The sequence below is a fragment of the Myotis daubentonii genome, chromosome 4, assembly GCF_963259705.1.
Source record: "Myotis daubentonii chromosome 4, mMyoDau2.1, whole genome shotgun sequence".
Classification (NCBI taxonomy): Eukaryota; Metazoa; Chordata; class Mammalia; order Chiroptera; family Vespertilionidae; genus Myotis; species Myotis daubentonii.
This window is the reverse complement of record NC_081843.1, coordinates 50,353,803-50,371,046: the sequence shown is the minus strand read 5'-3', so window position 1 is coordinate 50,371,046 and position 17,244 is coordinate 50,353,803. Positions and strand designations below refer to the sequence as shown.

Below are 17,244 nucleotides of genomic sequence, written 5' to 3'. Positions count from 1 at the left end.
CCCGGTCAGTGTTTCTCAATCCAGTCAGACATCTGAATGAGTCTAAAGAAGTGTGATTAGATTAAGGCGAATGTCACTATGCTCCCAGAAGGACCAAACAAACAAGCACTTCCAACAGAAATCTGACATAAAGCTATAAGCCCCTGTGCTAAACCAAACCTCCACCCTTCATTGAGAGAGGCAGAGTTTACTTCCTCTCCCCTTGAATTAGTGCTGTCTTGGGGCTGATTTTACCAACAGAATGAGGTGGAAGGGATACTCTCACAGTTCCAGGACTAGCCCTTAACAGGGCTGGTAGTTCCTGATTCCTCCCAGCCACCAGAGACCCTGGAGAGGGCCCCAGGGCTCCAGCCATTCTGCCAGGCACCAGACAGAAATAACCCAACCTCAGCCACCATCCAACTGAAGCTTCGTCTGAAACTAGCAAAGCTAACTAGAAAAACTTCCTGTTCAATCAACAGAATTATAAAAGAGGTATAGGTGATTAGTGTTGCTTTAAATACACCAAGTTTTGGAATGGTTTTAATGTAGCAGCAGATAACTGAGACAGCTCCTCTGGGAGCAGAAACAAGAGAAATTGCTAAGGGTGCTACAGAATGGAAGACTGAGAACCAGCTGACACCCATTTCAGGTTAAAGAACACATTTGCAGTACTCTTAAAGCAGTCACTAATGAAACAAACAAGAAAGTCCCTCCTCTGGCCTCAGTTCTGAGCTCTGCTAATCTGCTGATCCTGCCTCCCTCTCCCAGGCCCTCCTTCCCATTTTGTTTTTTTGTTTGTTGGTTTGTTTTGTTTACCTCCTCCTTTGCTTTAGATCTGAGTCTTCACCACTGTTATGGGCTTTCCTATGGAAAACAAATAAATGAAGACATTAAAGAAAATAGAAAGTTATCAACTGGCTAAGGAAAGCACACCAAAATGAGTTTCACTTCATGTATATGCTACATAGTCATTCATTATCAAACATTGGAATCGCGCACATATGTCCATCCCTACAATAGGTCCCAGAAATAGACTACCAATTGGCTTCAAGAAACCAGCAACCTAGTGGGGGCTGTAAATAGTCTAAAATAAAAATGCACAACATGTCTGTTAAATTCCATTCATCCAGTGATGCAGTCAGTCTGAAGTTTCAAGGTCTGCAATCCACCAAGCCAAGTTCTGCCATCATCTGACATCAGCTCTCTCCTGGATGCCCTTCCCAGCACCCTGGCTTCCAAGTCCCCTTGACCTTTTCTCTAATAATCTCTTCACAATAACGCAGCACCCACATCCTGGTCACACTTGGACTTTATCCTCTGTAACCACCTCTAATCACTGCTCTCAGACCACAATCCCCTCCACCCCCACACTCCCCTTTACCACTCCTACTTACTTTCAAACAGTTTTGATGGGGTATCCTGGTTAAAATGTGAGGATTCTGGAGCCAGACAACCTGAATATGAATCCAATCTCCTTCATTGATGAGTTGTGATTTAAATTATTTCTCTACTCAGTGGCTCCATTTTAACAGAACCTCCCACAAAAGGTTGTTATTAGGACAAAATGAATTAATACATTTAAAGTGTATAGAGTAGGATCTAGCCCATTGTGTGCACTCAATGAATGTTAACTGTTATTACTGCTCATTCAACTACTTCCATTCTACCTTTCTTTGACCTCAATAGGATTATGTGCCTATTGACTGTGTGATTATCCATCAGCTCTTTCCCTCGTCATTCCCTCTCTGACTCAGCTGAGATTTCTATCATCTCAATAACATGCATGCTAATACTCAAAACTTCCTCCAACTTTTTGTTTTCTGTTCAGTCTTTCTGGCAAGACCTCAACCAACTATCCAGGTTCTCTGGGCTACACCTCAACAGCTGGCTGAACAGTGCTGGATGGAGTTACACAAAAGAGCATACTAGTTACACTACAAATCCATGTTCATACTAGTGGATCCTCAAGTGGATCCACAACAAGGCCCAACAATGGCACCACCATTCTCTGACCTAAGTGCTCTCTGTTTCTGCAAAGCATGCGAGAGCTATATATGCCCTGATCACAGTGCAAAAAACCCTAAATTGAAAATAATCTTCCTTCAGCATTTTGAAGGTGATGCTTCATTATCTTTTTTCGGATATTGCTGTTAAGCAGCCCAAGACCAGAATTCTTATTTGTCACCATTTATGCATGGACTTTTCTTTTCTCTTCCATATTCCTCCCCTACTCCAAGTGTTAAAAATTCTCTCTAAATCTATAATGTTTTAAAATTTTATGATAATGAATCTTGGGATGTGCTGGGGTCCAACCCCAGCAGGTCCAGGGGTCCCCAAAGGTGTGGACGGAGTCGGCGAAGAAGGAATGACACAGAGACAGCGTTCAGTTGATCAGCAGCCTAGCCAGGATCTCTAGCCAAGTTCTGGTCAGGATCTCCAGTGAAGTTCTGGTTAGAATCTCCAGCCAGGTTCTGTGTCCATGTTCTCTTGCTAGGTTCTCCAGCCAGATTCTCCAGCCAGGTTCTGTAGCCATGTTCCCTCGCTAGGTTCTGTCTCTAGGTTCTGTGGCCAGTTTCTATCCAGGATCTTTTGCCATGTTCTCTCCAGCGAAGTTCTTCTGTCTCTAGGTTCTGTGTAGGTTCTGTGTGTAGGTTCTGTGTGTAGGTTCTGTGGGTTCTGTTGTCTTGTTACATCTGTATTTATACCAGTTGATTCCAATCCTATCAATCTCTATTCCAAAGGTTAGGGCGTTTCTTATCTCCATTCCAGGGAGTAAAGATTATGTAGCTTAAGCATGATTGTTCGTAGTTAAAGTGATTAATTACCCGCCTGGCACTTAGTTAAGGGGTTTTATCCCCTCCCTAACTTCAGGGGAAAATCCCTACCTGGGGAAACAACCTTTCTCAGAGAGGTGACCTTGGTTAAAACACATAGTGCCAAGAAGGTGAGCAAACATATTAAGAACAGTATGCCATATATGCCAGGTCCCTAATTTTTCAATCGATTATATCAAATGCTCAGCCGGTTCTCCATAAAGTACGATAATTCAGTTCTGAAATACTTTCTTGTACAACTTCTTTAATACTTTCCTTTTCTGCATTTTCTTGAGGTTTTTCCCTAGAAATTTCATTAGTCGAATATTTCATATCCAGGTTGGATAGTTTTTTTTAATCTTTATTTACATATCTATGCTTTGTTTTGCTCTACTCTGGGGAGGATTTCCTTAACTTTATCTTCTAAACCTTCTATTGATTATTTTAAAAATTCTGTCACATTAAAGTCTAAGAACTTTTATTCACTCTTTCCTTTTGATATCAAAGTTTTCATTTTCCAAAGATAATAATTACACTGTCATAAAAAGCTTTCTGTTTCTTATATTGACTCTATTTCCTATGAGTGCCCCTGCACCCCCCGCCACCCCCACCACCACAACCGCCCCAACACACACACACAAACAACTCCTAGTTGTTTCAGTCTCTGTCTCTCCAAACAGAAATTATCCTCAAATGCTGGGTGATGAGGACTCTCTCAAGCATTGTGCACTGAACCTTTGGGTGGAGAGCATGCTGACCGATGGCTTCACTGTCATGTGGAACAAAGTAATGTGGGTAGTCTCAACCATTTCCTTGGAAAATCCTTGGGAAGTTTCTATCTGCAGATCTTTTCTCTTGTATCTGTCCTTTCTTACAGTGAGATTCTGTAATCTCATGTCTGGAAGATACAAGCCTGGCTTCTAGCATTCTGGGAATGAAGAGAGAAGGGAGCCATTTAGTAAGCAGATTTTCACTCTCTTGATTTTTTCTGTGGCCACAAATTCTATGTCTCTTTTACCAAGTTAATAATCCTAGGTCTGTCATAGGCTTGGTCTTTGCATTCTATCTATACTATCTATCTAGACAGCCTCCTCTGTATTTCATATTTCAATTAACATTTTTAAGAAATTTATATTTTAGTCAAGACAACTAACCCAACTCCTGACTTATATCCAACAATCCATGTGAATCCTGCACTTGGACTTCTCAAAGAAACCGCAAATTCCACAATCCCAAACCCCAAAAGTTGTCCCTTTCAGCATGCAGTGTCCTGCCGGTTCTTATTTCAGTGCATCACACTTCAATCCATGAAACTGCACAAGCCTGGTCTTCATTCTTGACATCTTTCGCTCCTTCACCCTCATGCTGATCCTGCCAGCACTACTGATTCTACCTCTGGATGGGTTTTGAAACCACCAACTTTCTTGTCTCCACATCACCAGGTTGGCTCATGCTCCCATTCTCTTTGGCCAGGACTCATATGATAGCCTGCTGCCTGGCCTCTCTGTTTCCTCAACTATTCCCTTCCATCTCTTTTCCACAGAACAGTAAGGGCCACCTTTACACAATACAAATATGATCTTGTTATCATCCTTTCTGAAAACTACTGATCTAATGACCAAAATCCTCAACAAAGCTCAGGTGTCTGATGAGGTCTGGCCCCACCTTTCTCTCCAGGCTCATTTCTAGCACTTTTCTGCTCACCCTCAATGCTTGAGCAACACTGGCCTTTATCCTGTTCATGAATGCTCCCCTCTCCCTTCTATCCCAAGGCCTCAGCACATACCAGTCCCGCTTCCTCTCTGTGCTTGCTTTTGTCTGATCCCAGCTCCAGCATCCGGCCTCAGGAACCCTTCCAACCTCCTTCACTCAACAACCGCGGCAAAACCGCTCCTAATAGTGCTGGTTGCACATGTGTTTGGATGGCAAACATTTATCAAGCAGTTATTCTTAGAACAGGTATACTTTTCTATATGCATTTTTCAATTAAAAAGTTTTTAAATTTCCCTAAGCATAACTGCCCCCTGAAGAATATATAACAGTCATAACTGCACATGTATTTGTAATTTTTATGTTTCTTCCCTAACAAACGATAAACTCCCAAAGGTCAGAGACTTTCTCTGATGCTGTTTAATACAGTGCCTGGCATACAGTGGGTACCCTAAACATTTTTGAGTATAAAGATGAATGGGGGTAAAAATAAATTGTTCTGTCAGAAAGCATGCTGGGTTTCTTTTTTAAAATAGGAATGTTTAAACACGCAGGCATCAGGGTCTCCATGAACCTTGACAATTATAAAGAAGTTTGTATGTGTATTCAATAAAACAGTCTTTCTCCCTAGGGCTGTGGTCGGCAAACTGTGGCTCGCGGACCACATGCGGCTCTTTGGCCCCTTGAGTGTGGCTCTTCCTAAGCCTTAGGAGTACCCTAATTAAGTTAATAACAATGTAACTACCTATATAGTTTAAGTTTTAAAAATTTGGCTCTCAAAAGAAATTTCAATCGTTGTACTGTTGATATTTGGCTTTGTTGACTAATGAGTTTGCCGACCACTGCCTAGGGAATGAATCCAACATTTCATCAGATTCTCAGAGTTTTATCACTGAAGAAGATTGAGACCAACGTTCTAGACTCTGCCAGAATTTGGCAGCTGTACTCATCTAATGACAGATGACTGGGAAAATAGAAATTGTGATATCTTCTGCAAAACATGTTATCCTGGTAGCCATTACAAAAGAGAATTTCCTATTATTAAATTTAAGTCCTTGAGATTCTTCCATGCTGATGACAAATCTCGGTTTTAAATGTCAGAGTTAATCCATGTCTGTAGGGATTTGTGCCCAGGGGCAAGGTAAACATATGTGAAGATAAAACAAGACTAACAAGGACAGGGACATTTAAAGGGCATTTATATTGAAAAAAACAACCAAGAATGAGCTTTGTCTCAGCCATGCCGACACGAAGCAATGGCTGGTCTCCTCCAAACACACATGCTGAATAAGAGATCTTTTAGGTGACACAGAACCAGACAGAAGGCTTTATGGTGCTCAGACCAAATCCCAGTGGTCTTTTCCCCGAATGGTGCCTATGAAAGGGTCCTGTAACCACACACCACAATTGCTTCTCTGTGTTTCACAGGAAGCCAACAGAAAATGGATTTCAGTGCAGAGTCATTAGTCTGGATTTGAGAATGTATATGCTCCAAACTATTTCAAGCATTTAATTTGAAAAGAAATGTAAAGTTTGGTGCATTTTAACAAACCTTGATAAGTTCATTTTTGAATATATTGAAATCAAAATGGCCATTTGCTCAATATGTGCAATTCTTTTATGTTGGAAATGACAAAGTACACTAATAATTAAGAATGAAAAACTGTAAAAACTTATCTAACAATCATCAGACGATGCCACATTCTTAATATATTTAGTGAAACCCACTACCCACATCCCTCAGCACACATATATACATAAAGGCATTTTAAAAGTATTTCTCAGGCATGTCGCCACGTTTTTTAGTTGTCTGAATTGAACCAATCCTTGGTAGGGAAGGAGGGCAGAAAACCGTCCCTCCTGCCTTACTGAAATGATGGTGCATTACCCTGGCCTTTTCCAGATGTGCAGCCCTGGATCCAAATCCCAGATGTGTTACAATGGACAGTTCCTGCCATCTCCCCGAGCCAGTTTTCTTCTCTGCAGAAGTGAGATGACAATGCTGGGCCAGGTCCTGTCCACTGGTTCTCAGCCCCATCCCAACCCATCTGTAGTCTTCCCTGTAGTGCCAGCACTAGACGGCTGGCAATTGCATTTTCCTGGACTCCTTTACCAGCTGGGTTCCACTTAGAGACACTCAGGTGAGATTGAAGGCAGGGGAAAAGGGGAGGCAATTGTGCTTCTGGCAGTACCTGTGGCACCCACTCATGCGCTCCTGAGAAGTGGGGTTCCACAGCGTCAGCTACAGTGGTGGCACCTCCGACAGTGGCAGCCAGCAATGCCAGCAGCCAGCCCAGGCTCCTGGGAGCCAGCTCAAAGGCAGAAGCAGCTCTGCATCTCTGGGTAACACTCCCTTGTCTCCTTTATTCCTCCAGCCCAGGGGCAGGGCAGCATCCAGACCTCAGGGCTGTACCATGTCTCTGCCTTTCGTTCCTTTCATCCTACTCATATTTGTGCACCAAAATTCCCTGTGTTAATCCCTCTCTGCTAAAAATGCCTCGTGACTGAATGATACAAATGCCCATTTCTGTATGGTTATTATAAGGATAAAATGAGCTAATATGCAGCAAGTAAACTGCTCAGGACTTAGAACATGATGAATGCCAACTATTATTCCATTATTCACTGTTGGTCATGATTTCGCTCCCTCTTTCCAGCCCTATGATGTGAGGGTGATATGGACCTTTCTCTGCTTAACCATCAAAGGATTTCAGTGAAGTTGGACCTGGTTGGAGAAAGCTGGGGAAGACAGTTCTGGAAAACCGGTAGAAGTAGAAGGAATGAAACAGGGATGGACCAACAGGTAACTATAAACAGGGCCGAGAAGACAGAAGGGCCTCTGCTTGCCAGACCCACCATGATATAAAAGGAATGTTGATGGGTATCTGAGAGCGTGACCTGAACGTCTCACAATTATAAAAGTCACTCATAAAATACCACTTACGTAGGTACCCAGCCCCATCATGTAGGAATGAAGTGGATTTCCCTGGTGAGTCATTTCTTGGGTCTTCCTCTCTTGGACCTGCCCCACTGCCCACCCTGCTTTGCAAAGAGAGTCCCAAACTTCTAGATATGGACGTTTATAAAAAATTAAATAACAGATTGTCAAACTGCAGCAGGGAGGCCGGGAGGGTTGAGGGGCAGGAGGGAGGGGGATAAGAGATCAACGGGAGAACTTGTATGCATGCATATAAGCATAACCAATGGACATAAGACACTGGGGGGTAGGGGAGGCCAGGGGATTGTCAAGGGCGGGGGAAAAAAAAAGGACACATATGTAATACCCTTTGTAATACTTTAAGCAATAAAATAAATTTAAAAAAAATTAAATAGTACACACATGTACATATAACCACCCAAACAATCCAACCTGCCGGGCAACACAATGCATTTTCTCTGCGCTTTGAAAGGAGTTTTGCTTACATTTATACAACCATATCTGCCTGAGAGCAGAGAACACAGCCTCAGTTGCGATTAATCTGTAACATAATTTTGTCTTCTCAGGCTGAAACATGTAATGTCTTTTTTGTGCTAATATGTCATTGACATAACATGTTATATAATTTATTGCACATACTACAGTGGGGCCTTGACTTACGAGTGTCCCGACTAACGAGTTTTTCGAGATACGAGCCGTCTCTCAGCCGATTTTTTGCTTTGAGTTGCGAGCTAAAATTCGGGCTACGACCCAGCTTCAGATACCCCACCTCTAGTTGGCGCAGCGAACGTCACAGTGAACGCCACAACATCAGCCCAGCATTACATGTCTCACTCGTTCACTTTTTGATTTGACATACGAGTAATTTGAGTTACGAGCTCCGTCACGGAACGAATTAAACTCGTAAGTCAAGGCCCCGCTGTATATAATATATATTATTAAAGTATATCATATATGTATTTCTTAACAACTTATCAGTACAATACAGAAAGCAAGTTCCTGTTAATATTTCTGAAAGTATGCTCTGAATCTGGCTGTGTAAGAGAAATGCTTCGGGACCCCTAACCTATTTTATTTATCTCAGAAATATAGGCTTTCTGCTCTCCTGGGGAGAGCATATATATGAGAATAACCCGTGATAAAAACGTGACTGGGACCGAAAATTAAATCGGGGCTGTGCTCCGCCTACCTTCTCCTTGTTGGCTGTACGGAGTCGTTGTCGCTCCCACAGGAGGGGTTTCGGCGGCGTGCGCAGGGGAACTTTGGGGACTTCGTGCGGTCGTGGGGAGAGTTGTAGAGACCACTAGAGTGAGAGAGGAATGGTCGATAATCCCTGGAGGCCCTGGAGGAGCAAACACCCTAGCCCCAGACCCCAGTGGTCCTAGGGGGGTGGTCATGACTGCACAATTGGTACTTTCAAGGGAATTGTGGGCAAACGGTTCTTTTTGTTGACAAGATACATTGAAAGAAAAGAGGGGTAAAATCTGGTAAAACACATCATATAGGTCATTATTTTGCAGGAATGGATTTTTCTTGGTGGCCTTCAACAATGAGAAATGAACAGACACAAAGGAAGGAATAATTACAACAATGAATTGCATTTATGATGAGCCTACCACCTGCCAGGCGCTGGCCAAGCTCAAAACTTTGTATTCATTATCTTAGCGAATAGTCATATTAACCCTAAGCACTGAAGTACAATTATTAGGCCCATTTAACAAAAAAGATAAGATAAAGACAGAATGTTTCATTCAGTAGCCCAAGTAGCTAGAAAATATAGAACTAGGATTTGAACCCCTGAGTAGTCGCACCCGAAACCATTGTAAGGATGTGCGCAGGAAGTTATAATGCAAGTATGTCGCTGCTTTGATAGCTATGAACAAAAGAAACTAAATATATATTTTTATGTCTTATAGAATTACTATCCATCAGCTACAGTTTTCAACTCAAGTTTTTATAAGAACTATGAAACTGGAGGAAGTATCATTACTACATTTCATTTAGAGTTTTCCGAAATATATCATCTCACTCTAAACCAGCGGTTCTCAACCTGTGGGTCACGACCCCTTTGGGGGTCGAACAACCCTTTCACAGGGGTCGCCTAAGACCATCGGAAAACACATATATAATTTCAAATTGTTTTTGTGATGAATCACTATGCTTTAATTATGTTCAATTTGTAACAATGAAATTAGGGGTCACCACAACATGAGGAATTGTATTAACGGGTCGCGGCATTAGGACGGTTGAGAACCACTGCTCTAAACCGTCACGATGACCTTCCAAGGCAGTTTCTTAATATACACTAGTTTCCTCTCTGTCTTTCCAGGAGAGAGTTCCACGTTGGGACACATCCTGTTGATCTCCACTTCACAAGTTCCCGGTCACGCTGATGTAGGAATCTGACTGCCTGGTCCAGAGCTAGTCCTGACTCGCCACAAAGCAGGTGGATTCTATTATTTGATAGAGGCAACTGCTAACCCCTTCCCTACTGTTCTCCTTTAGAAAACAAAGATCCCCTTACCTCTGGGGGCCATTTTCTTCCCACGGCGCGTGAGGTTTGCTTCTTTGGATATCAGGGCTATTTTCATTCTTGGCTTTCTTAAAGCTTTAATTAAAAAAAAAAAGTATGAAACACAAGTTAACTAGAAAATAAAAGGAAGTTAACTCATAAACTTATTTCTTCAGTAAAATTATTTAACAAATGTTTAAAAATCTGTTTATTTATACCCATGACTCACTCCAAAAAGAATATGATTTATTGTATATGATTTATATGTATTTTCCTACAAAAATACATGTCTCCAGCAACTACTTTTCTGTCTTTCCCCCTTTTTCTTTCTGGTTCTACTGCTTTAAGTGAACAGGAGCCAGGTCATCCATTGTTAAGAAACTTTCAAGAGAGCCCACCTGCAGGACAGGGAGCACAGGCATCCAGGCTTGTGTGGCCGGCTCCCTCTTTTCAAGGTGGTCAGAGACCCCTGGCTCTGGGTGTGGGTCTGAAGCTCTGAGCAGGTTCAGGCTGCCCCCACTGACCTTTCCCTGCCCTCAGCTTCCGCCTTCCTTGGCATCATCCTTCCAAATCAGAATGACTTTCAATGCTATTTCCTGACCAAGTATCATCTTTCTGCCCTAAGAATGTAAATATATCTGAGTTGTTATTCCATCCCAACAAATTGTTTTAGAAACACAGGGGAGACACCAGGAAGGGACTTCTTAGAAGCCTTCGTCACTGGTGGGGGAGGGGGGAGTGCCTCCTCTCACTTCCCGGGAGTCTCAGCTTCCAAAAGAGAGCTACTGAACTCATGCACTTTAACCCTGGCTCTCTGAGGAATCCTCTACATACTGTCTTCAAACATGGTCCTAGCAGGGTTCTTTATATCAGCCAAGAAAAAGGAGAGAGAGAAAAACGACAAGGTCATTTCAAAATATGAAAATAAACTTGCACCCTAGGATATTATAACCACACAGGAATATAAATCTAAAAATATATTTGACGAAAGCACATCACTCATAGTATTAGTAGGTAGTAAGTAGTAGGTTTTATAGTGAAGAATGTGTTCTTTTTAGAAAGGTTAAAAACCTTTGGAAGATCAAATTTCCAAAGTAAAAGCTTACTTTTGAAATGAGGCAAAGTAATAAATATGCTAGATGTTTAATACAACAGTGGAAAGTGTGCGCACACGCGCGTGTGTTTAATAAGTCAGGAGAAAAGGCAGAGGAGACAAGGGAGATTGAGAAAGGGAGTAGCAAGATGAAAGGGGAATTGGGAGAGTAGGCAGAAGTTAAAAAACAATGACACCCGGGGTGGCGAGTTAACTGCCCCCTAAACTATTTCTCATCTAAAGCTTGAGTGGGAAAATTCTGGCAGCCCTTTAGGTATCAGTCCTTGGCAAGAATGCAATTACAAAAGAGATTGAACTGCTTCTATACATTCTAAAAAGCTTGGGATCTGAATTTCATGGAAGATTACTGATCTTCTGTTAGACTTCCCACCGCACACCCTGTACATACAGATTAAGCTGACTCTGTCCACAGCTGTGAGGCTGATTAAGGGAAGCACAGTAAACTAAAGTGTCTGCAAAGGCAAAGAACTTATCATTCCAAAGAGAGAATCTGTAGGGAGTGTTCTAAAACTAAACAAACGGAAATGAAATCAAAACCCTGGGAAAAACATTGCAACTTGATATAAGAACCCTCTTATCTTGAAATTATTTTGCTGAGAAATTATGAACAGTATTTCTCCAAGCAGTCACAATCCAGCTGAATGAAGACCCCCTTATTTACTAACAAAGATGGAGCAGGTGACCTCAGAAGTCTTTCCAGCTCAGGCGTTTCTGACAGCTTGGACCTCTCCAAGATGGGTGGGCAGCCGTCTCCAGAGAGAAAGCGAGGGGCTGAACGCTGCTCAGTGTACGTCTAAAACGCTGTCCCCTGAACATCACCGGGGACAGGAAAAAAGGACACTGAAATTGTGTGTTAGAGAACAAGGCTGAGCTTCCAGGGAAACAGTCCATGTAACATAGCAAGGAAGGTTTTTCCTCTGGGGAAGGCTGCAGGGAAAATGGACGCGAGGACCATGACCACTCTTCATACATATGCAATCACTGCCTTCTGAAGCCCCGCGCCTCTAAATGCTATAAGCCCGCTTCCCGGGGCCACAGCTCAGTGCACCGCCGTAATGAACACAGTACATTAAACATGAATATCATCCACTTTATTTCACAGGTCTGAGTTAGTCCATCACATCTCGCCATTTAAAAAATCACATGGACTTTTCACTCTGCTGCCGAGAACGCCGACCTCCGATTAGCTCTGAGAGCAGCACGCTGTGACAGCAGGGTGTTTCCTTCAAACGAGGCAGGCAGGTCCTGATGTGGCATAATTCGCTGGCATTTTAAAATATCCTTTGGCCCCAGACTATTTTGATCGAAAGTACTACTGAATTACCAAAGTGAAGAGATGCGTCACCTTGCTCTCAGGAAAATTCATCTTCGTGACAATATACAGTGTTATGTTCCTCCGGTTAATTGACTGACCTTTTTATTGGTGAAGGTGCAATAATTTTAGTTGTTCCTTCATTTTCTCCATTTTCCATGATTGCAGTTACCCGGTTTATGCTGTTTGATCCTAGGAGCAAAGAAGAGGAAAACACGGAAGGGAGGAGAACAAAGTGATCAGGAAAACACAAAGAAGCAAAAGAGTTACTTTAAAATGCAATTTTCGGGCTGCCATGGCACATTGTACTGATAAATTACAATTCCAAATAATAATGAGTCGAACAATAAATCTGAGGTGCTGTTTTCTGGATGCAAAAAAAAACCAACCCTCAATCCTCAACATAACCATGTCCTATGGGGTCTCGGTTCTGGCACCTCTCTAAACTGAGACCTTTTGCCACTTAAAGAATTAACTCCCTACATCATGAGAAAGTCTTTGCTTTCGACTATTAAAAATAAGATTCTAAGATCCTTAGTGCTATACCTTGAAATATATAAGGTAAAAATTGATGACTACGTTGTAAAGAAGTTACATTTGTTGGCATGCCATGATAGCTCCCATTCTATCAAACAAAGCAAACAACAACACATTTTCAAACTGAAAATAGGAAAATATCCCAACTCATTATACAAATGGCAAAAAAAGAGTAATATTGATGCAATCTGTCTCACTCGCTCACACACACACACACACACAAATGTTTTCAAATTTGTTTGTGCAAATGTTCCTTAAAAGCCTAAAACTAACTTTGTAAAAAGCTGCTACTCCAAGATTTGCCTATATGCTAGGTGGACCAGCAGAGGGAGCCCCAGCAGATGCGATGGAAATCAGGATTCATAGGGAGCTAAGTGAAAGGGCTAAGCTCACTAGGAAGTCTGGACCCCATTCTCGGAACAGAGGCTGATAAGCCTGCAGGGTGACATGCACCTCACTGGGTTGGTGCAGGGGAAACCAGTGAAGGGAGGCCAGAGTCCTTGTTCAGTAAACTCGGTGTCATACAGGCGTGTCTACCTCAGAGAGGCATCTTGTAGGGGGACAACCACAGTTCGATAATAAGTGTCATCACCACTAACCACAAGTGGTTTTCGAGTCATGAGATGAATGTGTGATGCTAATAAGGGCTGATATTTATTGAGCACGTACTAAGTACTATTCCAAGCACTTCACATCTCTTTATTCATGTAATCCTCAAAATAATCATGTAAGTAAATACTAATACTAGCCCATTTTTAAAGACTTTAAAAATGTCTTTTCCAAGGTCCCACAGCTTATGAATGTGTGTGTGTGGTGGGGGGGAGGGGCTTTGAAACCTAGCGGTGTGGCCCCAGAGACAGCTGCTCCACCACATGGCCTTCCATGTGTGCTCTGTGCCCCACCCTCAGGTTGTTAAAAAGTCTGTCTAAATAAAGGGTCCAGTAGGAGACAGACTCTCTAGAAAATAAGTGGAAAGAATGTCCAATGAAGAGAACATCCTATCGCCAACTAAGAGGAGAGTGTTTTCTCTCCAGGGCAACTGAGACCAGAAGACCACACTGAGCACCCCCACCCCAGGTGGCAATTCCTTACAGAGCAGTTTGTAGGCACATTGGTTGACTACCCATCAGGAAAGGCAAACATTAATGAATAACCCCGGACAGAGGAAACAAACAGTGGTTTCAAATAAGAGGTCCAAAAACTACTATTCTAAGGAACTTGACATGAATTCAATACCTGAGGTTGGCTCCTATTTTGTAGCCCTGAAATGGAAAGGTGAGCCTGAAAATACACGTGGCATTAAAAGCCACTCGTACTAAAGCGACCTTCAGAACCCAGGCACGAGGAAAGAACAACACTGGAGCCGACGGGAAATTTCACAGGAAAGTTCATGATAGTGGGACACAAGCAATTCCCTTGAACTACCCTAAGTGCTATCAGGTACGGCAATGGCCAGTCACTGTCTATTTGGCCATGGCCATTAATAAAGTCGTAGGGGCAGATTCCCAAAACTACAGGCACAGATCTGAGCTGGAGCTGCTTCTGGAAGTTGGAAGTCTATGTGGGATGGCCCTGGGGCAGTTGCAGGAGGGATTAACTCACTTGTGGCCCAGACATTGTTCCAAATAAATGTTTTTTTAACGCGGTATTGTTCTCAGCAGATATTATGAATTCATATAAATGAAAGGGACCTTCATGTACCTAGGACTGTTTTCCCAGACTGGGGGGAGGAGGAAGTGCAGCAGAGAGACCAATACCAGTGCCAGTAATTCCAACCAAGGAAGCACCAAGTCAAGGTGAACATCATGGTAACGAAGCACCGCGTCACCCACTTCAGAATAAGCATAGGATTGCTCCAATCCCCATCTCCTCAGACTGATTAGTCTTTTCTTAGTCTAACAACTAATCACCCTTGGGGAAAGTAAGGTACTTAATCACTTTCACTTCTCCCATCCAAATCTTCCAAAAAACTAATAAGAAGGTAGACAAACAACTGAGGAATATTTTTAAATAGAAAAAAATTCAAACTACACGTGTGCATATATTTTTCTTACAGAAACCAATACTTGGTTATTCACAACATCCAAATCATAATTTTTAAGATGAAACACTAGATGGATGGTTTTCCAAAATAATTTCTGGAGGGAGTGTGTGACACACACACAGGCTCTCTCAGACACTCACAAGCAGTAGGCTTCTTCAAATAAACTATTCGACTGTCAGGACTATTTTATTAACACTGGAGTCATAATTCTCACATGCACAACATAAATGAGTTAAGCTATTGTCAGTAACACAATCTAATTTGTGGCTCATTTATATTGAAAACAGTAGACTACTAATAACAAATTTGTTCATTCGTATTTCCCTACTCTACAATGCTATCAAATGGACAACCCTGGATTTTAAAAACCTTATGAGGAAAACAGACTTACAGAGGGAAAGGTACTTCCAAGCAATAACTTACTGGGAGCACTTATCCATTCATATAATAGTCAGATGCAAACTAAAATTTATTCTTTTCTATTCATGGGTATAGGGTTCTTAAAAAGCCTTAATTAGGTAATACTTACATTACTAAATGTGCATTTAAAAGTAATAACTAAAAAAAAAAGTAATAACTATACTCTTAACACTGTATTTTAATCATCTTCCTAATTAAGTTAAATTAGTGTGATTTTACCCATACTACCATTTAAAAAGAGAGCTAAGCAATTCAGTAAGGCTAGGTTATGTGTTGGTTACTGAAGAAAGGGTGGGAAATATAAGTTATGCATTATTTAAGTTCACTGACTTTCCATTTTGCTGACATCCATTGACAACTTTTTCTCCCCTCATCATACCTCCTCCAGAACCATCCCTTCCACATTAGCTCAGATTCTTGGGCTACAGAGAAGCCGGGATCTGACAAGCCCTAAACACTAAAGAGCTCATGTCTTCATGCATTATTGGCCACAGACTAGTTCCATTTCAAAGAGGAAAAGGAGAAGCCACGTATTAACTAAAATAACTGATAACAATGGAATTTAGCTGTTCCAGGAGATATTTTGAGGTTGGTGAAATCTTGTTCCCCCATTCCTTTTTCATTGTAAATTATAACTGACCACTGAAAAGAATGTATCACACATATATGAACAGTTTAATAAACTATTACAAAGTGAATGGCTAGTTAACCACTCCCCACCTCCAGAAATATAACAATGAGGCAATTTTCCTACACTACACAAACCACTCCCTTTGGGACAACTCCTTCTTTTAGATAAAGTCAGAGTCAGTTTCCATCTAAAATATCTAGAAGCAGAAAGCATTATGTATTCATTTCATAAAATATGTATAACATACACAATAAAATTATTACTTTTTAAATTTTTAATAAAAGTTAATAAGGCCTCAAAATCTTTTCATTGAGGTATAGTTCACATATAACATTATGTTAACAACATAAGGATTCCATATTTGTATACACTATGAAATGATCACCACAATATGTCTGGTTAACATCCATCACCACACATAATTTCAATTTTTTTTTTCTTGTGATGAGAACTTTTAAGATCTACTCTCTTAACAACTTTCCAATATGCAATACAGTATTGGTAACTGTGGTCACCATGCTGTACGTTACATCCCCATGACATGTATTTTATAAGGCCTCAAAGTTGCAATAAAATGAAGGACACACCACTGTTCCCTCTCCCCATGACTGACAGCACAGTAGTAGGTTTTCAATGGAGGTCCATTATTGTAAAAGGTGTTTTTTTCTTCTATTTCTGCTATTTTTTCCACTAGAAGGGAAAATTTCAGGATAATTATGTTATGTTTAAAAAGTGTCAAAAGATGAGAAAAAACCCACAAAAACCTGAAGATGGTAGTATGGGAAATGCAGGACAGTAAGACATGTGCCCCATCCTGCAGGCTGGGCTACCTCTCGGAGCTTTCAGTGCAGCCTTGTGCTGTAGCGCACTGCTCTTGTAATGACAGGCACAGATGCTCTATAACAAAGATCAGTTATTGACATGTGGTTATCAAGGCTCCTTAGAAAATCCGTATTTTATTTTAGATAAAACGAAATGTAACTGTGGCAAGGCCATTTAGAATTAGTCAGGAGCATCCGATTCATTTTATATATTGTTCACATTAAAAACACAAAGGACTTCATTTCAAGAGGCTGCTCACGTTGGGAAGAATATGTTTATCAGGGGACTGCTATAGTTAATTAAGAGGCAAATCTAGCTCATGAACTGTGATCATTTTTGTCTCTGGACTGCTATCACCATAGCTTCATAGGGGCCCACACAATTCCCTGGAGTTGTGAAGACACTGCAA

General features: G+C 41.5%; 1 protein-coding gene across 4 annotated transcripts in view; it reads right to left on the bottom strand.

Annotated features, from left to right (window-relative positions):
• The window catches only part of EPB41L4A (erythrocyte membrane protein band 4.1 like 4A), a 206,585-nt gene that overhangs the window by 26,352 nt on the left and 162,989 nt on the right, over positions 1–17,244 (bottom strand). For 3 of the 4 annotated variants that reach the window (XM_059693915.1, XM_059693918.1, XM_059693916.1), the window contains exons 14-17: positions 12,483–12,573; positions 9,968–10,051; positions 8,633–8,746; positions 799–846 (exon numbers count right to left, since the gene is read on the bottom strand). In XM_059693915.1, the coding sequence (XP_059549898.1) occupies positions 799–846; positions 8,633–8,746; positions 9,968–10,051; positions 12,483–12,573 (337 nt within the window). The remainder of the gene's footprint in view (positions 1–798; positions 847–8,632; positions 8,747–9,967; positions 10,052–12,482; positions 12,574–17,244) is intronic. The other variant, XM_059693917.1, reaches the window with a different exon arrangement.